The 22,682-nt window shown below is 42.0% G+C and overlaps 1 protein-coding gene across 1 annotated transcript; it reads left to right on the forward strand.

Moving 5' to 3' along the window:
* Nucleotides 1–289: 289 nt before the first annotated feature.
* Nucleotides 290–13,364, forward strand: WNT16 (Wnt family member 16). Its single transcript, XM_071733737.1, has 4 exons — nt 290–629; nt 718–968; nt 3,232–3,512; nt 11,479–13,364. Exons 1-4 carry the CDS (start codon nt 544–546, stop codon nt 11,941–11,943), a joined length of 1,083 nt encoding a protein of 360 aa, XP_071589838.1. The 5' UTR covers nt 290–543; the 3' UTR covers nt 11,944–13,364.
* Nucleotides 13,365–22,682: the final 9,318 nt, after the last annotated feature.

Here is a 22,682-nt window from a genome sequence, read left to right on the forward strand (position 1 = left end):
GCACCCCAGCCCTCCACCAACATCCCTCGCAGCCGCTCTCAGCTCTTCGCATACCCAAGGAAAGGGGCAGCACCGTGGAGTGTCTGCTGAGCAGCTGCGACGGTCCCGGCTGGAGAACAGACGGGCTGTGCGGTGCGGTCCGGTGAGGTGGGGTGCGGAGCATTGCGGAGAGGTGCGGAAGGGCGCGCAGCCCCCCGCGCCCCGGCGCGGCCCGCCCTGGCCCGCCCCGGTCCCGGGACGGCCAATGCGCGTCCAGAGGAGGCAGAGCCGGGGTCGGAGCCGGGGAAAAACGTCAAACTCAACTTTCTCACCTTGAAGGGAATTAAACGCTTCCAATGCTTCCCTTTTTGCCGCCCTCCCCGCCAGCCCATCCTCCCCGGGAGAGCCCTCCGACGGCCCAGGCTTACCACCGCGGCTGCGCCCTGACCCCCGAGGAGAAGAGAACTGAGTAGGGGACGGCACCGGCCACCGGTCCCTTCGGTCACTGCTGCCCAGAGTCCGGGCAGCGGCAGCAGCGGGGCTGCGGGGCTCGATGCGGCGGCCATGGGGCGCGGGTCCCCTCTCGGGCCGTGCCTGCTGCGGGCAGCGCTGCTGCTCGCCCTCTGCCCCGCCGCCGGCGGCACCTGGATGTGAGTAGCCGGGCGCGGGAGGGAATGAGGGCTCCGCGGCCCTCGGGTGTACCGGGGCCCGGCGCTGACGGGGGGGCTGCTTCTGCAGGTGGCTGGGCATCGCGGCAGCCGACGGGCCGGAGAAGCCGGGCTGCACCAGCCCTCCCCTGAGCCGCCGGCAGCAGGACCTCTGCAAGGAGAAGCCGGAGCTTGTGCCCGCCATCCGGGAGGGAGCGCGCCTGGGCCTCCAGGAATGCCGCAGCCAGTTCCGACACGAACGCTGGGACTGCCGCCCGCAGCCCGCAGCCCGCCGCGGACCCGCCGCCCCGGCAGCCGCCTTCGGGCACCAGCTCAGCAGCGGTGAGTGTCCGCCCCACCGCGGGTGCGTCCGCAGCAGCCCCGACGGGGCTGGAAGGGGAGCGGGGCTCCCTGGCTCTCCTCTTCTCGGGGGAGTCCCGCGGGGCAGAGCGGAGGGGAGCAGAGCCGTCCTGGCGGGCGGGTACCGCACCCTCCCGGGGAGGCTGATCCAGGTACAGGAAATGCACCGAGCAGACAAAACCTGAAGTGGCCTTTCCAAAATTATTGTTGCCTTTTGCAATTTTTGCTTAATATGTCCGTGGATGACAGTGTGTTAAACCAGATCCACTTAACTGTGTTGAAATGTTCTTCTTCAGCTAATGTTGGTTTTATCCCCTTATGTCATAATTACTAAATGAGTGGGGTAATGACACATGGTATTTGAAAAAGGGACTTGATTGCAGTCAAAAATCTGCTCGCAGCACTAGATGTGATGTTAACTACCTTAAAATCAGGTGGCCCTTCCCATGGCAGAGGTGTTGGAACTGGGTGATCTTTAAGGTCCCTTCCAATGCAAACCATTCTATGATACTACCATATGTGCTCAGTTAAGCAGTATTGCTTGTCACACAAGACAACAGCTGCTTTTGTTGCATGAGCTAATAATGGAATTGTTGAAATTTACATTGAATTTACATTGAAATAGGGACATGTTAATAGCATTATCAAGGAACTTGATCCTGCAAGTTTATTTTGAGCAGGTAGCTCAATGATTTCAGCATAACCATTGATGTGAACTTACGTATTCATAGAATCATGGAATAGTTTGGGTTGGGAGGGACCTTTAAAGGTCATCTAGTCCAACCCCCCTGCAGTGACTAGGGACATCTTCAACAAGATCAGATTGCTCAAAGCCCAGTCCATGCTGACCTCGAATATTTCCAGGGGTGGGGCATCTTCAACTGCTCTGGGAAACCTGTTTGGGTATTTCACTACCCCCATCATAAAAACTTTTCCTTAAATCTAGTCTGAATCCTATTTTGGTTTAAAAACATTACCCCATTGTTTTGCAAAAGGCTCTCCAAAAAAAGTCTGTCCCTTATTTGTGCTATCCTCACTTTATACTACCACAGTGAAAAAACCCAAACATTAACCATGAAAACATAAAATTAACAATAAAAAGTGCTGCATATTCCAAAAAGGAAAAGGAAAAAACCCAACAGGGAACAGTTTGTACAGCTGTATATAACCACGTGTATTATGTGATCCTTTTTCTGTCTATTGGGAAGAACTATTCCTGGACCCGTGAAGGTGTGGTACTGCTAATCCACAAAGTTTCACTAAAATGTCCCATGGAAGCATTTTATGATGCTTCCAGCATCACACAGCACCACAGACTAATACAAGCAGGAGAAACAGCCAAGAACTTTCCTGCCCATGACCAGAAACTTGGGAGACTGGAAATAAGAAGCTGTTTTTACAGCAGTGAAAATTAGTGCAGTGAAATTTTAGCTGCAGTTAATGGCCAAGCATTGATTTTCAGTGTGCTTTGAGAGTATAACTTGCTTGGCACAGCTTAAAGATTGTTCCCCGTTTTGCCAGAAGTCTCAGAAAATTGGATTGGCTTAAGAGGCCCAGACAGATCCCTCCATGATCCTTAAGATATAATAGGAACAGTTAAAGGCTTTTTTATACATGGCCAGCTTATTCTAAGAAAAGCACATGTTCTAAGCATTCTTGTGCCATCCTAATTTCTGCCTGCTTTAAGATTTTTGGGGCTGTTTGTGACCTTTGTGAGTTAGACCAACCTCAAGATTTGCTAAATTTAGCATGAGGTAAGTTCTGGCCCTGTACCAAAGTAATCTGGGATCATGACAGCTTCAAGTTCCTCTTCTGACATCTGAACTAACCTTTTCTTCTTCAAATTAATATGATTAATATGAATGGGGGAAAGCAGAGTAGAGAATAAGGGGGTCTGGGTGCGGTTTGGGGTTTTATTATTATTAAAACTTAATTGGCTTGAAAGATTCTGTGGCAAAGAAAGTTCCCCACAAGATTTAGAAAGGATTTACCAAAAATCACACGGTGCAGGAAGCCAGAAACAGCATCATTAATAGCATGGTCGTATGAAGAGGCCCTGAAGTCTTTCTTTTTTTTTTTTTTGGGTGTGAATATCCTCTGCTCTAAACAAGCTACAGACCGAGTTTTAAACCTGTAACTGTTCCCTTCCAATAACAGTCTGGCTTGTAAAATCCCTGTCTAGAGCTCCGCCAGGGAGGTGATCAGAAGGAGCTGTGAAGTAATACATTCACGCCTTGCTTTGCAGGCACGAAGGAGACCGCGTTCATCTCTGCGGTGACCTCTGCAGGCCTGGTGCACTCGGTGACGCGATCCTGCAGCGCGGGAAACGTCACCGAGTGCTCCTGCGACACGAACCTGCGGCACGGGGGCTCGGCCAGCGAGGGCTGGCACTGGGGAGGCTGCTCGGATGATATCCACTACGGAATGTCCTTCAGCAGAAAGTTCCTGGATGTGCCTGTGAAGAACCTAACGGGCAAGAGCGGGCTGGTGGCAATGAACCTGCACAACAACGAGGCTGGGAGGCAGGTATGTGTCACCATTAGGCAGCAAGCACTTGAGCACCTTCACTGATGAAGGGGTCAATCAAACGAAGCCTGTCCTTGCCTGCAAGTGTTGATGGGGCTGATGACACTAAGAGCATTAGCATCACCAAAGCAAACATGTAGAAACTGGCTGGTTTCAACTAAGCAAACTTAAATTAAAATAAATTCCACAAATTTGGAATTAGATCCTGAAAGCTAATCAGACTTATCTTAAATAGATGTTTGATCTTCTGTAGCAAATTTTAAAAAGTCTTGTCAGAAGCATAATACATTAAGCGTTTTTTCACTGATTATTCTGTTACTTTCATGACCTGCATTTTCATTCCTCTCTAATACTGAATGAGCAGGCAGACCAGACACAAGGCATCATTACCCATCCACAGTCTGGGGTCCACTGCTGAGAGACAAGTCTAGTATCATTCAGATAAAAAATCAATAGTTAACCTTTCCTTTTAAAAGGTGGGATGGAAATGACACCTCTATTTTAAAGCCGACTGCTGGTTAGAGCACTCATCACAGATGTAAGAGGAGACTGGCTTCAGATCATAGAATCATAGAATGGGCTGGGTTGGAAGGGACCTCAGAGATCATCAAGTCCAACCCTTGATCAGCCGAAAGGACTTGAAACCTGCACTTGCAGAGGAAATATGTGTGTAGAAGGGTGTGTGTGTGTGTGTGTGACATTGGGTCCTCCTGTACTGATCTGCAGAGGATGATAAATAGGAATAGAAACAGCCAACATAGGGAGGTGTAGGTCTGTCATCTAATGCCTGGGGCTAACATCCAGACTGGCAGAGACTGGGATTCAGGTTCTTGTTTCAAAATTACTTTCTTTCCTTTACTTTGGAGTTCTTACCTTTTTAAGTGTTTAATGGCTCTCCCTGGCCCCATAATGCTTTAAATCTGTTCTGCTTAGTGACACAGCTATAACTAAAGAAATGGAGACCTTCTGGTTTTTGACTACACATATTGATGGACTCCGTCATAACTCAGTAATTTCCTGTAGCCAGAAGCAGGCTTCAGGTTTTACCTGAAGCAACTTTCCAATCCACTGTAGACAGTGAATAGCAATAGTAAGCCATCTTAAGAGACATGATGGTATTATTGCAAACTGTTTTAATTTAAACTAGCTTTTACAGCTTACAAGGTGATATATGTTATTTAATTTAATTAAGTTATATAGTTGGAAAGCCAGAAAATCTTTCAAGGACATAGAGCCTTTTCGGAACTGAAGTAGAGGAAGAACTTGAAACCTAAGTAGATGCTGATAACAGTTACTGTGAGTTTAATCAGATTCTGGTCAGCTAAATCATCTCCAAGGAAAACTGGTTGGTTTTTTTTTAGTGGGAGATAGTAAGAGTAGTAGAGGATTAAATGATTATTACCTCAGGGAGAGAGCAAAGTTTCATTTATCACTTTTGTAGAGAGAGATAGTTAAGGGAGGAGATAATAATCTCCACAAATAATCTTAGGGCCCTCAGCTCAGGAAGGAAATTGAGGTGCTGGAGCAGGTCCAGAGAAGAGCCACGAGGCTGTGAAGGGATCCAGCACAAGTCCTGTGAGGAAGGGCTGAGGGAGCTGGGGGTGTTCAGTCTGGAGAAGAGGAGGCTCGGGGGAGACCTCATCACTCTCTACAACTCCCTGAAAGGAGGTTGGAGCCAGGTGGGGGTTGGTCTCTTCTCCCAAGTAGCTACCAGTAAGACAAGAGGGCATGGACTTAAGCTTTTCCAGGGGAGGTTTAGGTTAGATATTAGGAAAAAATTCTTTACAGAGAGGGTGATCAGACATTGGAATGGTCTACCCAGGGAGATGGTGGGTTCTCTGTTCCTGGAGGTTTTTAAAAAGAGACTGATGTGGCACTCAGTGCCATGGTCTGGTAACTGTGGTGGCAGTGGATTAAGGGTTGGACTTGATGATCTCAGAGGTCCTTTCCAACCCTGATGATTCTGTGATTCTGTGACAATTATGTCTTTTGATTTCCTGATTGTAAATATGCAGTCCAGATATGAATTTTTGTTTTAATACTTGTGTTTGTTATTAGAGAATGCCATTTTCTCAAATTAGAATGGCAGGGGAGAAGACTACAAGATTCTAGAGGAACTTCAAAGAGAAGGAGAGATGTGATTTTTGGTTAGGTGACAGTGGCACAGTTCTCTTTGGTACCACGTTCTCTGCCTTTAACTTTATGTTAGCAGGAGCATCATTTTGTTGTCCTTTTGTCTTTGGTGACAGTGTTTGCTTGTGGTCTTCATGTGCCACCATTGCACTCCATCGTTCATTGCTGCAGGTGTGCCAGAACAGCTTCCTGGGGTCTTGCACTGTGAGTGGCATCAAGGAACAATTCAGCTTTAAAAACACACGTATTTCTCAAACAGCTTGGAGGGTATTAGCTAAGTGAGCCTTGATTTTCCATTAATAGAACTTTTGATAGGATCTAAGTTATCCTAGGTGCTTGTTATATGCATGAAAATATAACTGATTCTGAGTCTACATCTTTAGTATCATGCAGGCACATGTTATTCTCCTGTTAATTGTGTTGAGTGGTGCCTCTAGTTATACATAACTTCATGAAACCAGAGTTTTAGAGCAGGCTGTCAGTCTCCAGGAATGGGGTAGAATCTGGCCCAGCAATATCCATTAGGTAGGTCCTGAGGACCTTTCAGGCTTTCAGACTTTTCCTGATTGTGACCTTTCCAACGAGGCTGTCAAAATACATTGTCACAGGTTTATTTGGTGCATGATACATAAATTCATTCCTTCTTCAGGACACTGTGGTTTCATTGATTTGTTTTGTTTCTAAATAAAAATAAAATAAAAAAAAAAATTAAAAAAATAAATAAATAAAAGTCAACTGCAAGCCTGAAAGGCCAAAAGACCCTTATTTTGCTGATTTTTGTATGAGTAGCATATTTGTTCCTCATTATCTTTGAAGAAAATATGCAGAGTATTTAGTCAGCTTCCATGCATAAATATTTTGTAACTTAGTGGCAAACTGCAGGATAAAGCAAATATTTTGAACACTGTCCAGAGTGAAGAATGTTTATTGCTGGTACTTGCTCAAGAAGCAATATTGGCTGAAGTAAATTTTAATAGAACTCTTCTTTTTTGTAGTTTTCAAAATCTTTAGCTAGGAGATGCTGCAAAGTGTTGCTGTTCATGTTTTGGGTCTTTCAAGAAGGATGTTTTGCAATACATTTTGGTACCTTGTGACCTTTTGTAATAAATACTATCATGTTCCTGGTTCTGTGTCTTGCAAGAGCAGTCTTACAGGGACAAAACTCCCGTGTTTGTTTGGAGTTACTAATGGAACTGGTATGTGCAGAATTCTCTTGCTCCTTTCCCATTTCTGTACAAAACACTGTTATACATTTCTACATCTCACAGCAAAATCCAGGATATATCAGTTTTAAACCAGTAAGGATCCTTTGACTGAGTTGTCCACTTTTAGGATACTAACCTGAACCTCAGAAGATCTTCTATCATAGTTCAAATATTAATCATATTTTAGCATTGTAATGTTGTGTGCTTAGATGTGAATTTGTGAGCTGGGCATCTCTTCTCCTTATATAAAAGGATGAGGGGAGTCAGGCACTCCGTACTGTTATCATATGAGTATTGTTTTTACTGATTGACTTCTCAGTTTTCCACTTGTGGAAATTTATTTGGTCAGCAAGACTTGTGTTTTTACAGTGAAACAGCTTGGCTCATCAGATAGTTTATTTCTACTGATACTTTTAGGTTGATGGCAGACCCACCAACTCTCTGCAATTATTTTTAAGTGCTGTACCTCAGGTAGGAGCTGTGCTTCTCTTCATAAAAAGTCCTATTTGTTCTACCCTTGGCTTAAATTATGTTGTTTGATTCCAGGCATTGGTTCCCATTGCAAGACAAGTTCTGGCAGCCCCAGTCTCACAGCTAAGAACAGTGCTTGCAAACAGAGACCTTAGCTTGGTGATACCAAGCATTAACAGGCATTAAGGGGTATATAAACTATGATTCCACTGACATTCTCCTTTGCTGCTAACCAGTCTCTGCTTTCTGCCCAGCTGTTCCAGTCACACGTTCCCACTACACACCACTCCCTCTGTTAATTGCATTGGGTAAGTGAAAGGAAGCAGTTTAAAAACAGTTTAAAAATTCTTTTTTTTTTTTTTTTTTTTTTTTTTTCTGGTTAATTTTTAACACAGAGCAGTGTTCAGCACTGTATCCAGTTCATCGCTGATTCCTGCACTCTTGTTGCACTAATACCACCAGGGCTGAGGGCAGTGAGTGGCAGAGAAGTTGCTCAGGTGGGTTTGTGGCTGAACACAGCACTGGTGAATTCAGCTCAGTTCCACACTAATAATTTCCCACAAGCAGTCACTTGGTTTCATGACCATTCCTAGAAAACTAAAAATTTTTCCCAACTTGCACAGAGAGGCATATCTATGCACTGTGTTTCTGTGAGTAACAGAGATCCTCTGAAATTTTGCTCCTTAGGGAGAGTCCTCTCACACTTTCACAAATAACAACATCATGAATACAGGTGTGAAATTGAGCACTGGTGGTGAAGTCAGTCTGGAGGTCAGGTTCCCAGTGTCTCTGTGCATCCCAGCAGTTCTCTGCTAGGACACAGGTGTGTGTTGCAGTCATGTCCCACCAGAAGGCTGCATCAAATCCAGATGTCAGCTCGCTGTGCTGGCAGGTGAGGCAACCCAAAACATGTTGGAGTCCAACCAGAAACCTTGCCCATCCTAGCAGCTGGGAAGCAATAGCCTGGGGTCATGTACAATTATGATGACACCATAAATCATTCTAAAACAGACAGCATAGAAGTTTCCTGTTAGAATCCTGGAACAACACCGAATACAAGCACAAATGTTCTCAGTGCTTCGACATTCAATCACACTTGTAGTTCTTGCATTTACCTGCTCATGCATGCAATGCTAATATATGCTGAATTTTTATATTTTCTTGCCAACCTGAGGCTCCAATGTCAGTTTCTGCCTCTGTTTAGAAACTGTCTCCCTTTAGGGTCCACTAATTCATCTTCAAAGGAAGACTGAGTGTCATCTGCTGGACCACATGGAAGCAAGTCACCCTTAGCACCCAGCAGACCTGTCTGGTGCTTCACTTGACAGTTTCTGGGTCCTTTTGACTAATCCAGATTTTACTATGCCTGATTCTAGCAGACTTGGACAGAGACTTTTTTCCCCACACCAAATTGTATGTTTTTCCCCTAATGTTTCTTCCCTAGTTAGTACCCTGCCATACTGCAATGAAAGCAAGGATTACATCTGTAACCCTGTAAAACTTATAGTACAATGCAATTTCAAACTACTTTCAGATTTTTGTCACTTGCTTGGGTACCAATAACTAACCACTAGAGATTGGAAAATACTATTTCCCAATTCTATTTTGCCTTCTGTTTGTGAATTGTGTGTAAAATCTATCTTTTGGTAAAATGTTTCAAACGTTTTTCTCTTCCTTGACATTTTATTAGGTTATCTGTATTCTAGCAAAGATTTTCTGTCCTTGGATCTCAAATTCTCATCTGCCTCAATCACTGCCACACCTTAATGACACCTGACTGACCACCCAGTGATTTCCTTATTGGTAGATTTTTGGGATAAGAGCACAAGGTCAAGTCTGTCTATAAAACAGAAACTAGCCTGCCCATGAAAGAGAGAAGATAAGTACCTGCAAGAATTACTGCCTTTTGATTTTCCACTGAAAATACCTGTGTGCTCCAGGGTGAGGGTCTGCTTGCTGCAATATTCTTATTTCTGCTGAGAGAAGGAAAAAGCCTCCAATTCCCAAAGCAATCTACAGCACTTGGAAATATCTCATGTACTAGTGCATCATTTCACCAGGTTCAGTTTGCAAAGGCTAATGGCTGTTCTAGGTCAGGGCATAAACCTGCTCATTCTTGCTGATGGTTCTTTGGATGCTCTGTAGTAATCTCTACCTACGAATATATCTTGTTCATTCCCCAAAGATGTGAGTCCAAGCAATAACTTTTTAGTCCTGAGTATTTTTAATAACATTTGTAGAGTTATATGCAAATACCAGCTATGGCTTTCCTCCATATCTTTGTGGCAGAAGGTACCAGGAGGCCTCAAAACCCACGGAAATCAATGGATTTAACTACAATGGCTCATCCCAAATTTCAGTTACCACAGTCACCATGATAAAAAAATCCCAGTTTAACAGCCAGGGTAGAAACAACTCATTGCAGCTGTTCCATACCTTGACCAGTTCTGAGCCTGAATGAGGTACAAGTAAAAAGTCTGGGAGCTGAGTTCATTTCTGGTCCTGCATAGGGTCAGTAGGGCTTGTCAGGATTTCAGGGTTCTATTCTCACTGCAAAACCAAGGCTTAGGAATAGGAATTTCACAAATGAAACTGCTTTCCTAGGGGAAACCACAGGAGAGTGTTAGATAGATCTATCTCCTGTTTATTTTTTCCCTTAGACAGTTTGAGAAACACACAGATTGATAGCAGTTAATATTTGTGGGGGCTGTAGGGTAAGTTCCGAGTTACCTTGATTGTGGAAGCTAAGTATGAGAGGATAGGTTAGTAAAATGGAAGATAGTGACATTAGATTTCCATACCTTAAACCAAAAGCCTGTATGAGTCTACAGGATGGCTCCAGAGTACTATAACAGGAAAGTAAACCCAAACAAAACAAAAATTATGATATCTTGTCCTTTTGCTGTGTCTGCACACAATTTTTCTGTGCACTTTTCCAAACCCTTATGTAAAATGTGTCACAAGTCTAATTGTATAATTTTGTACTATGATTATTAGATATTCCAGAAGGAAGTATCATATTGTCTGCTGACTATTTGAGTTAGATAAAAAAGTTACTAAGTTGCTGCTTGTTTACATGTTCCATTTTTTTGAGGCTTGATCTCCTACAAACTGAGATGAAATTCTTGTGTGTTGCAAAAGCTTAATGCAGACTGCAGATTCCTGTTGTTGGTCAGACAGTTGTTATTCAGCCCAGCGCTGGTTTCTGCATGGCCATGGAAAAGTAGCACATCTAAGAGCATTTTAATGTTAGTAATAACTGTGGAAAAATTGATAATACATTGAAAGTTATAAAAGTAATACAAATACAACTATTAATTTGTGTTAAATAGAGCCATTTATGCAACTGGAAACATGAGACGACCTGATAGTACTAATATGCCTAAATTATAAGAAAGGAGTTTAAACCATGAGAAGCACTTGAGATTTACACCAGAATACCTGAGGTGAGAATACCTCTGCTAAGCTGTAGTGGCTCCTTTGATAGACTTTGCAAGGAGCTCAGAGATGTAGGAACTTTTCTGGTCTCCTGACCCAGTTGCCCCAAGGCTCCCCCAGGCCGTACACTGTGCTGCTCTCCAGGCTGAGCCACACTGGGCCCACAGGCACTGCTGTGAGACCTCAAGCCATTCCCATGGCATTAGTAGAGAATGTGTTGTGAATGTTTTGTGATCTTGATGGTAGCCTCAAGGCACCCTGAAAAGATGGCACAGGCCTGCCCTGTATGTGTCTTCCAGTGTAAGAAGGGTGCTGTTACCTGCCCCATCCCTGCTTCCCCTCCTATTCCCCATGACAGCCATTTTCATTCCAGTGCTGGGAGGAGTGACTCAGGGCATTTCTTTTCAGGTATTTAGGATCCTCTAGGATGAAAAGCCAGCCAGGAATACAAACTTTAATTGTGATTTAATATTGCTACATGATCACCATTGCAAAGTACAAATGCAGAACACTCCTGAAGATCAGGCTTCCCGTAGTGATGGTGCAGAGTTGGAAACCTGACTCCTAACGCATATCCACCTCTGCTCTTGCTTCCCCATGACTGAAATGGCAATGGCAGCTGTAATATGAAATACTTTGAGACCTCTGTTACTGCTATCAGGCAGTATTCCCAGTGAATGAAAGACCACATCCAAATGTTGTTGTCCTTTTGCTTTCAGGCTGTAGCAAAGCTGATGTCAGTGGATTGCCGATGTCATGGTGTCTCTGGGTCCTGCGCTGTGAAAACTTGTTGGAAAACAATGTCTTCCTTTGAAAAGGTTGGCTGGTTTTTAAAAGATAAGTATGAAAACAGCATACAGATATCAGACAGACTGAAAAAAAAGCTACGCAGGAAAGAGAAAAGCCAGAGAAAAATACCAATTGGGAAAGAAGATCTGCTCTATGTGAACAAATCCCCCAATTACTGTGTTGAAGACCAAAAATTGGGCATCCCTGGGACACAGGGAAGAGAATGTAACCGCACCTCGGAGGGACCTGATGGCTGTAACCTCCTCTGCTGTGGGCGTGGGTACAACACCCACGTTGTCAGGCATGTGGAAAGGTGTGAATGCAAGTTTGTCTGGTGCTGCTACGTGCGCTGCCGGAGGTGCGAGACCATGACCGATGTGCACACCTGCAAATAAGATGAAGTACAGGAAACACGGCCAAGCCATTCTGCACTGATTGCTACCCAAAGCAGGACAGTAATTACTCTCACCATGGGGGATTGCAGGGGGATCAGCCTCAGTGAGAACGGGGACTGCCAAACAAAGTGCAGTCCAAGCATTTGGAGTACGAAAGAGCAACCAAGAGAGCAGCGGCCTGCACGCAGAGACAGCTGAAACAACAAAACAGGGCTCCTGATGGCACATTTGAACGTGTAACCATGACCAGGGACAGACACTAAATTTCCCAGGTTTTTAACAGCCACATCATTGTGAAGATACATGTGGTCAGTAGGCCCAGCAGAGAAGACTCTAGAACTCATTTAGTCAGTGACAAAAGAGTTGAGAGGTCATGTAAGACACATTAGATACAATCTTTATATCTGTATTTTTAGTGCAGGGACTAGATCACCCACTAGATGGTTCATTTCTTCAGGCTTTGCAAAATAACAAAAGATAGGAGAAATGTGCTGTTGACCGTGAAGCATTAGCTTAGTGATCACTCTGAAAGCTTTTTACTGTGTAATGTGCAGAGAAGCATCTGGTACTGAAAAATGTGGGTGACTGCAGAGACCTGGGCAGTCCATTGGCATGAAGCAAGCTGTGTATGGTGCAGAGGGGCTGGAGTGTGTACCAAATAGCAGCTGTGGGATTTTTTTTTTAAGTTGGCTCTCAAGCGCACAAAGGTCTGAGGAGGGACAGAAAGAAATACAGTTTGGTATTTGAAGGAAGTAAAGTCCTTTGCAAGCATTTCCTCAGTATCTGAACGCACAGTTTGCAAGTCAGCTGCTCACCTCGCTTTTGGCCTCTATGCAATAACCTCCAATGTTCAGCTATCTCACTGGTGGTTCACCATTGTTTTCACAATTAACCATACGAGACTCAGCCCAAAGAAAACTGCCATAAAGTGAATATGTTTAAAAACATGACTTTCTCTTATAGAAGCAGGAGCTAGAACTTTTTGTTAGGCTACTGTATCCTAAGTAAGTTCAATGCACAATGTAATTTATGGATTGGCTCACACCACTAAAATATTTGAAGTGTTATTGTTAAAATTTTCTCCTCCTCCATATGTTGGCTCAATTTTATTTCACATCTGTGAAAGGTCATTTATTTTTATGCAATGATTTAGTGCCTGGCTTAAAAAGCATCATGTGAAAGGATTTCTGTTGTTTAAATGTGCAAAGACCTATTTTTGATAAGACAAGAAAGTTTATATTTTGTAAATATTTAAATTATGCAAGTTATGTAAAAGGTTTCCAAAACTAATGTGATACTATTATAGCCTTTGACATTTGTTGGTTAGATATTTGTAACTGTTGTAGTAGCCTTAAACAGATTTTTATTTGCATGTGCAGGGGAATATTAGTCAGAGAATTACATAAATGTTTGGTTGGTTGGTTGGTTTTGGTTTTTTTTACCATCAAGGTGTTATAACTTTTGCAGTTAATACACACTGATGAGAAACACTTATTATGATTTTCTAATTGATCAGTTGATTAATGTTCTGTATACTTTTTTATTCTTTTCAAGACACTTTACAAACAGTGAAATCCCAGCTCCAGTGATAAGTGCAGAACTCCCACTGACTTCAATGGGACTCGCAAAGGTTTGCAGTCCCTGAGCTTCTTCCACACTGTCAGTTTTAAGAAATACATAATTGTATTATGCATTCTTGCTTCTTGTTTGAGGCTTTCAAAGATACTTTGAGGTATTAATTTCCTAGCTGAAAATTATTTACCCATCAAAGATGGTGACAAGATTCCCTGTCAGTCTTTATCAGATGTGTAGGTCAGAAGTAAGCAAACAAAATCTTCTGTGTTGTGGCACTTCACTGCCTTACATGGAGTATCTTAGAAACAATATTTTCAGCAAGTCCTTCATCTGCTGTAGGGCAGATGTACATCTGCAAATGTAGAGCTTCCCTCTACATTTGGCCAATCTGTCTCTATTGAGCTAACCAGATAATTATTGTGAAACCACAAAATCTGTTCTCTATGGGAAAGGTGTTCAGCATTCCAGCTGTTGTCACAGGAGGAGTCAACACCCTCCCTGTGAAAAATTGAATGGGGAAGACATATCCTGGTGGAAGACCCTAAAAAGAATTGTGAGCCCCAGTTTGTTTCGTTTCCAGTGATGAAAGCAAGCCCACATTCTCTACAGGCCATGCCACAGCATCGATTGGCAGCATGGATGGGGCATGCTGCTGGTCACTGTTGATATGAAGATATTGTAGAGATCACCTCTCTCTCATTCTGAATCTGCCCTACATCAAACTGCTGGCAGAGGTGAGTGCTTTGGTGCCCTACATGAGGCTGCTCCTCGTGGGGCCTCCACGGAGTCCAGTGTTAAGGTCACCACTGTTTTGTTGTATGGGGCTCTAGCAGGAATGAGATGCTGGGATTTCAGAGTGGAGAACAAGATCTTCTCTTGAAGTAGCCCCAGTCTGTGTCTCAAAACTGCCTTAACTTTTACTTGAAGTGAAGGTTCTTCCATGCCTGATCAGTAAAGTATGGAAAAATCACCAGTGTATTCTCAATATGCCTTAACTTCTCTCAGGGTGGGAAAGGGGGAGAAAATGCTCACAGATTCCTGGGCATAATGTCTGCATCAGTGATTTGCCTAGGAGGAAAATACCAGCAGGCTTTTTCTGTGGGTTTGAAGGGGAAGGACATTCACATCAGCACTGCACAGAGGCCTGGGGCAGTCATGATTCAGCCAACACTGTCAGAGTGTCTGTTGCCTGCTTGGCTACCCAGTATTTGATGCTGCGTTATTTTTGAGAGGTCATCTAGTTAAAAAAAACAAAGTAAAATAAAATAAAATTGGTTTTGAATGTTGTTAATGAAACATTTTTTTTCTATTTTTGGGGGGTGGGAGAGTTTATTTTTTCAAAGAATGAAAAGAGACAAGGAAGGGAAGCAGCAGCACACATGGCTTGTGAGAGCTACAATGGCTGAGCAAAAAAGGTAAAGGGGGTTTGAAGCTCCATGGGCAGCAGCAGGACCCATCTTGCCACTGAGAAGCTGAAGAGAGTTATGGGAGGTGACATTGCCCTTTCTGCACCAAGAGCAGAGTGCTGGTGAGAGCAAGTGCGTGCAGTCCAAGGGGCTGCTGCTCACCCCCTGCTGCACTAACATCAGGGGCTTGGAGGAGGAAGCTGAAGGTAAGCTGAGCTCAGCGAGGAGACTGGAGTATGAGACCTTCTCTACTGGCCAGAGTTGAAATGCTTTTTAAGTTAAGTTCCATTGTAATTTAACTAAGCTGCATCTGTAAAACTAGTTCTGGATGGGCAACATCTATAAAAGCAGTCCTGGTATGACCATAAATTGTTCTGTAGTAGCACGAGGGGTAAAGAAAGTAGCTGACATCATTGCAGTGTTTATTCCACAAAACTGCCCTTACTTCCACCCTCTGGAAAAGCTCTCCTTGGGTGAGAGCAAGAGGGACAGCACACCTCCCTAGCTTTCACAGGAGAGCCCACGTATGGCATCTGTGGTTCAGGTACTTTTGTGAGTATATGGCACTGAGAATTTCTTTCACTCACTTTAAAAAGGTGGTTTTGGTTTGCTTTTGGTTTTTTTTTTCAGTGGTAGACTGGGAAAGACTTTGAAAAGATAGCTTTATAATGCTCTCATATAGTTTTGTATCTTTTGCCTTTGAAAGTAGCTGTGTGTGTTCTTATCTGAGCAAGAGACATAAGGAAAAAAAAAATTGGAAAGAAATTCCCATTTGGGGGGAAAGGTTTTGGCTCAGGCCTGTTCCCTCACACTGCCCTTTTATGCATGGAGAAGCAGTTTGTGAAAAGTAGCAAACCTGTGAAAAATGCCACAAGTTTACTTTTTTGAAGCAAGGATGATTCTAACTTCATGAAAGTGAAAATTACCATCTGCCATTTTGAAAACAGAAATGCACGTGGACTGGATGTGTCTTAAGAGTCACGTTGTGTCAGTCATTCAGAGGAAATGTTAAAAGTCATTTGCTTTGGCTGAGGTTTCTGATGGAGTTCAGATGGCTTGATTGCATTGAAGGATGAGATTTTGTGAGATAGAAACAACTTTAGGGTGGTTCATCATAGATTAAAACTGACATGGCTAGGTTGTGTAAAGTGCTGAGCTGGTACCAACTCACTCTGCTGGTTCAAGTTTATTGAAAACAAGTAAAAGTTTACATACCTCTGTGACAAACATCATGCCAAATGAGGCAGTCTGCCTTCAGCCTCTAACATACTGAGGATATCACAGAGGGTGGGATATCAGGAGCTATCAGAGTGGAACAGATAACCCACCCAAATGCTAACTGTGAATCCTTTGCTGACTGTATCCCATCTGTCTTGCCAGGGAATTTGGAGAACTCTTTGCCAGTAGCAGAAGTGATGGTGAATGTGCTGTCGCGACTTTTTTTTTATTTATTTCATGCAAGGATTTGCAATAGCATTTGTTACATTTTTACTGTCACATATTTTGCTGTCAGTGAATCAGCACAGGCAGACCATAGCTAACAGTGCCTGAGAATCAGAGCTTCACACTCCTAAGTCCAATGAACATCACTAAGGAAGATCATAGTAACAGTATTTTGTCTATAAATGGTTACCTTGGAAAATAACTTGCCAAAATCACTTGCAAAAGCAATGGAAGGTTTTAAAAAAGATAAGAATATTCAGGCCTCTTGATCACTAACCTAATGTGGTCACTGCATTTGTTCCTCAGCCCATGTAGCTGGAAAACTGTGGTTTGCCACGTGAGACTGTACAGCGACCATCTGAGTCATGAATACTGGGCAAGTCCTTCTGCAGAGCCCAGTACAAGTTTTCAAGAACAAGACTAAAGTAATCATTTGGCTAAAACTGCATTTCCTAAACACAGCCTCCTGTGGTTCCTATTTCTGGAATTCAAATATGATTTTTTTTTCCCTTCACACAAATGACAAATTAATTCTGAACTGAACATTAAAGTGTCTAGGAGAGTGAAGGTGGACACACACATGGAATTCAGATACACTAATTGAACTGAAGAAAGATAGTGAGATTCTTTAGAGGACAGTGCCACATACCTTGTGAAACCTTCTGCTGAACCTGAAGCTGTGAGCACAAGCACAGCTTGTCACAAGCTAGAAGATCGGACCCTATCTCAGAGTTTGGCTATTTCATTTTCCTCTCAGCTATGATTATGACTATATGCCATAATTTTAAATGAGCTTCACATTTTCATTGTTCATACTTCAGGAATCATCAGATTATCATAATTTTTATATTATTATTTTTAATATCAAGTTATGTGTGTATCAGGATGACTTAATTAAAATGCCGAAACTTCTGATGGCGTAAGAATCTGTAATAATTTTCCCCAAAGCCTTGAAAATTTGTATTTGATTGTGGAGGAGACATTTCATGAGCATATATATTTTGTAGAGAAAAAGCTTGACACTATATTAAGGGTTAAAACCAGACTGTGGCAGGATTTCTGTGGATGATGCTTTACCCTCTGTGCTGAAGGGTACATTGAGTCTCATGTCAGTTGCTGACAACTGAAACAATGCCCCGTGCTCTTGCACAAACCAACCTTCCCTGTAATCTAAGAAATTAATTTGACACTCTATTGTGTCTCAGTAGGTGCTAAGTAACATGTTGACATTAAGCATAGTGATTTTTTAGGGGATCTAATATCATTAAGAGAATCAACGTGCAGCAGAACACAACAGCAAATTACTGTTCAATTCCAGTGTAAAATGTGCTATTCAGGTTTTTAAAAAACAATTCTGGCTGGTCAGTGCTGATCATATCAATGGCAGCAAATAAAGAAGTTCTCTGAATTTTGGGTAAAGTTTTACACTTGCTGACTTTGGGCGTTAGGCTGTAGTCACAGGGTTTGCTTGCCATGTTCGCTGAGTGTGTGCTCAGCCTCCTGACCCTTTGCCCTGACCCTTGACCATCAGCTGGTTTCATGATACGGTTCACAGAAGCACTCCATGAATAACAGATTTGGCTCCTTCTTAGTGAACTGCAGTGAAGACACGGCAGGAAGAGTAATCATGAACAGTAGCTCCTTGAGCTGACTGTGCTGCCAACATGAGAAAACTGTCCAGCTATGATATGACACTTCACCTGTATGGAAAACTCCAGGTTTTTAAAATACAAATCAACAAAATGAAAATGCACACAGCATGGAACGAATTTGGCAGAAAATAAACCCATTTCAGTGTCTTCTTTGGAAGAAACTTAGGTAGAACCAGACTTTTTGGATGCAACCACCTCCTGATTTATGATCCCTCATGATGTGCTAACATTGTGTTCTCTCAGGAAAACAACCAAGCCATATACAGTAAGAAGGGCTGATGCTCCAGGGCAGGCACATTTTCCACCGATCAGTGGTTTTATGGCACTACAACTGCAAGGTAACCTCTTTAAGCAGCCCTCCTTGCTTTAGGTCACTCAGGACTAAACAGCAGTAAGCCAAGACAGAACAGTACCATCCTCTCTGCTGAGACTGCATTTGGGGTAACACAGTTCTGTCCACTTAAATAACCCTGAAATTTTAGTTGGATTCAGTGTTTTGTTTTGCTTGTGTAGTTTTTTTTTGGTTGTGGGTTTTGGTTTTTTTTTTTGCGTTGGTTTTTTTTTGGTTTTTTGTTTGTTTGTTTGTTTGTTGGGTTTTTTGTTTGTTTGTTTGTTTGTTTTGTTTGTTTGTTTTTTCCCATTTGCTGATTATCCTGTAATTACAGTGCTGAGAAAACTACATCATGCATTGTAGTGCAAGATAAGCAAAAGGAACAGAATTTAATCAGATGCTTTGGACTGTCTCCAGGGATCAGAAATTTCCTGTACTGGATGGAGTGCATTCTCTATGCATCTTACACAGTACTGCCCTATTCCAGTGCTCTATACTGTTCCCTAACCCTCTCCATACATATTCCAAAGCCATGGAAGTTTTCATTTTTACATTCTTTAACAGCAAATAAACAGATTATGTTAATTTTATTTACTAATATGCTACAAAACACAAGATATAGTTATCTATGTTGCGTAGTAGGCACTTTCCAGACATCTATAAGGGCTTAGATGTAAAAGTCATAAATCAAGACATTATCCACCAAGTTTTCCAACAGGAAGGACAGTTCAGCTGCCAAGATGATCTGGAAACATGAGCCAATACTGATAAAAACATTGTTGAAATATTCAAGACCAAGGAAGATAATCAGCCAGAGAAAATAGCTCCAGCATTTAAGAAAAACGTTTGCACACTGTTCCACAGAAGTTTGCACTCCCACCACCATCCATCAAGCTCAAAGAGGAGACATCAATTCCTCCTCAGCTGGGAGTGTCTTTTTCATGTCAATGAAGTTATAGCTATATCCTCCTATAGACAATCTCCTAAGAAAGGAACAGACCTTTATGAGGGAACGGGTGATTACAGATTTAGGGATTATAACAATTTAAAAAAGATAAATGCAAGCTTTATAAACTGGGTTGCATGTTCTGAAAAGGAACAGACTGGACCAGGAAGAATGTGAAAAACATCTGAGAGCTGTCAACTTTAAATTTGTAAAAAAGTGATTATTGATTTTCAGTAAAGATTTGGATGGCATATAAGACAGCCTATCTAGACAGATAGCTAAGCATAGGGACATCTATGGAACCAGTTTTCAGCCAAGTCTATGGAGGATGCATTAGAACTTGTTTGCAAGGCTGAAAAGGACAATTGCAGGAGCATCGAGGAACAATTAAAGTGTTTTTAAGCTGGTATTAAGATAACCAGTAAGATAACCAGGAATGTAATGGATTATCTCAAGATCAGCACATTCTTTTGCCAATTTTTTTTTTTCTCACCTCCAGGAAGGAGCCTGGCCTTACAGAAGTAAAACTAAAGAGGATTTCCTCAATAAAAAGTCCCTCAGCTATGACCAGAATCAGTTTAGGGAGGGACTTCAACCCTTCTCACCCTTATACAGGCCAAATCCCTCAACACTCACAGTAGCAGTGTTATTTTTTTATTTCCCCACCTGAAGTCATCCACCTGGCCTCTACTTTATTAATGCACTCATTCTTGAAAAATACTCAGGCTGCAGAAAATCCTAACAGTTAAGAGACATAACACATGCATTGAGCATTAAGCAGTCCTGTCAGTGGATGAAGGAACTAAGTGCCCCAGTAAGGCATCTGGAAAGCAAAACATGTGGAGTGATGGGAAGCTTTTTCCAAACCAGCACTCAGGAAACTAAAGCTGTAAAAGTCTCTGCTGTTTCCAGGGGGTTAAAAAAAAAAAAAAAAAAAAAAAAAATTTTTATCAGGAAAGATGTAGAGGGGATGTCAAGGTACAGACCCCCTTCAGCTTAAGAAGCCCATTAATCCACAGAAGACAACACTAGCACAGCAATCAAGTGCTGTGATTTACAATGGAGAAGTATTTGGGTGGCTGGGATCCCAAATGGGTTTTCCCCAACTCCTTGAGAATAAAGTTACAACTTTCTTGTGTCCTCCCCTTCTCTTTTTCATAGTTGTACTTTTTGAGGTAGACATCCCCCCCCAATCACTCTTCCCTTCCCTCACCCCTCTGTTCTTGAAAAGTGTGCAAGATGCTGCAAATGTTCCCATCATCAGAGGCAGGAAAATACACATCCTGGAGCTTTGTCACACAGGTACTTTGGCACCAAGCTACCTGTACAACTTGCCTTCATCTTCACAGCAACTTCTACAAGCTGTGGGAGAGACCAGGAGGCTTGAAAAGCAACCACTGTGCTTGGAACTCAAAGGAGATCACATAGAATATCAGGAAATTTTGTTTCTTAAGAGTAAGCATCAGGAAGTTCACTTCAACAGGGGCATCTGGTAACCAACCCAGCCAAGGCAGAGGAGATGGCACATCCCCTCCCACAGAGGGGATGGATCTTGTGGCAAGTCAGCAGACCAGGATAATGGACAAGAACTATTTGTTTGCCCACTCCAGTATGAGTATAACATAATTGAAGAGAGTCTTATTAAATATGAAAGGAAATAGAGCGATTGTAGGGGCTGTCTCTCTGTTAGAAAATAACAGATTTCCAGCAAAATCAATTATCAAATTATTTAAGGAATTACAACAATAATCCTATCATTTTATTGCCTTAAAAATCCATTGCTTAAAATGTTTGTGGCAGGTGCAACTTTAAGGGGTTAAAAGAGTCATAATATCTTTACTAAATTTAGATTGCTGAAAAAAATGCAGATTTAAAAGATACAAGGGTTAAAAGGGGACTACCTTTAGTCTTATTTCCTCTATTTAATTTTGTAGAGGAAATGTGAACTTTTTCATTTGATGAAAGCTGAAAATATTCAGCATTTATAATCAAAAGAAAGAAAACAAGAGTAGCAGAGGGGAACTAATAATACAGACAAACATTTTCCTTCTCTTAAGCCACGTAGCTTAAAAATTATTCTGATATTATTCTGCATAGCACCATAGCCAATACTGGTATATACACCAAAACCAACTATTTCTGTGCAAATTCCAGGACTTCATTTTCCATAAATTATACTTCGTAACATTAGGGTATTTTCCAATTGATAGAAAGAGGGGTGTTTACTTTGATGAAAAAATATACGTGATTTTGACATGTCCTCCTACACATGAAAATCCAAAAGATGTAACAAAAGCAATTTCACTGTATAAGGTGCATTTATTGCTGTTCTACATTTAAACTTGTGGAAAAACCACATTATTTAACAAGCTAGTTAAACATACAGAACAACTCAGAATCCAGTCTTGCTCTGGTGTCACAGGTTATTTATTTGACTTACAACATAATTCCCAATATTGCTTGAAAATCTTTGTGCAAGAAATTAAATTTGTCTCAGGGACATAACAATAATAATATTTTGAGTACCATTGTGTTGAACTCACACTGTGGGTTCCTGAAAAATCCTTTGTGGCTTTTGCCCCTTGGTACTCCCTAGAAGTTTTTGAAGATTATACAAGAACTCCTTACATAAAGCTCCAAGAGATCACCCCAATTCTGTGTCAGCCCTTATTTTGTGAATACTGACAGTGTTAGTTACACCATACTAACACCTAGTTTCAGCAAAAGTTCAAGCTGGCCTTACTTTAAAGAAAAAAGTTTCCTAAGAAAGCAATGTTTTCTGACAGCTCTGGTAACAACCTAAAGTAAAGAGTAAGGCCACTTTGACTTGGTCATTTTTTTTACCATCAAAAAAAATGATGAAGAAAACATTGTCAGTTGAATCAAAATGTTACACACTTCATAACCCAAGATTCAATACTTTCTCTTTACCTATTCCTGTAAGAACAAATAGCCTCAGCTCAACTTGGAGGTAACATAGGTGGTAAAGATGCACAACTGTGTACTCTGAAAAAACTCTCACTAGAAGTAGACTGTTTTTAACAGGACCTTTGTGATGGGAAAGTCATTCCTGTTGTCAGAACTAAAAGTTGAAGCTTTTCCTGTGTGACTAGCCACTGCAGCTGAACAGGCATATGTGAAACTGATGGTTCAGTACAAAAATTGCAGTAAAAATGACAAAGTTAGCCACAGTACTCCTGCTTAACATTTCAAGGCTCTTTTACAAAGTAAACATTACCTTCAAGCTAAATACAAATCCTTCCAAGCTGCTTTTAAATATCACAAACACTCTTTATATTTACTTCTGCTCTTCCCCTAATAAAAAATTATTTATATTGTGCTTAACATGGTGTATCTGTGTTACACTACTATCTGTGTATTCTTCC

Source organism: Heliangelus exortis, chromosome 1 (genome assembly GCF_036169615.1).
Source record: "Heliangelus exortis chromosome 1, bHelExo1.hap1, whole genome shotgun sequence".
In the NCBI taxonomy this organism is placed as follows: domain Eukaryota; kingdom Metazoa; phylum Chordata; class Aves; order Apodiformes; family Trochilidae; genus Heliangelus; species Heliangelus exortis.

Bases quoted from the DNA above. Each gene is read 5' to 3' on its own strand.
- WNT16 (XM_071733737.1), top strand. From the start codon at position 544: ATGGGGCGCGGGTCCCCTCTCGGGCCGTGCCTGCTGCGGGCAGCGCTG. The intron at 630-717 runs GTGAGTAGCCGG...CTGCTTCTGCAG, and splicing joins GCCGCCGGCGGCACCTGGAT to GTGGCTGGGCATCGCGGCAG. The intron at 3,513-11,478 runs GTATGTGTCACC...TTTTGCTTTCAG, and splicing joins ACAACGAGGCTGGGAGGCAG to GCTGTAGCAAAGCTGATGTC.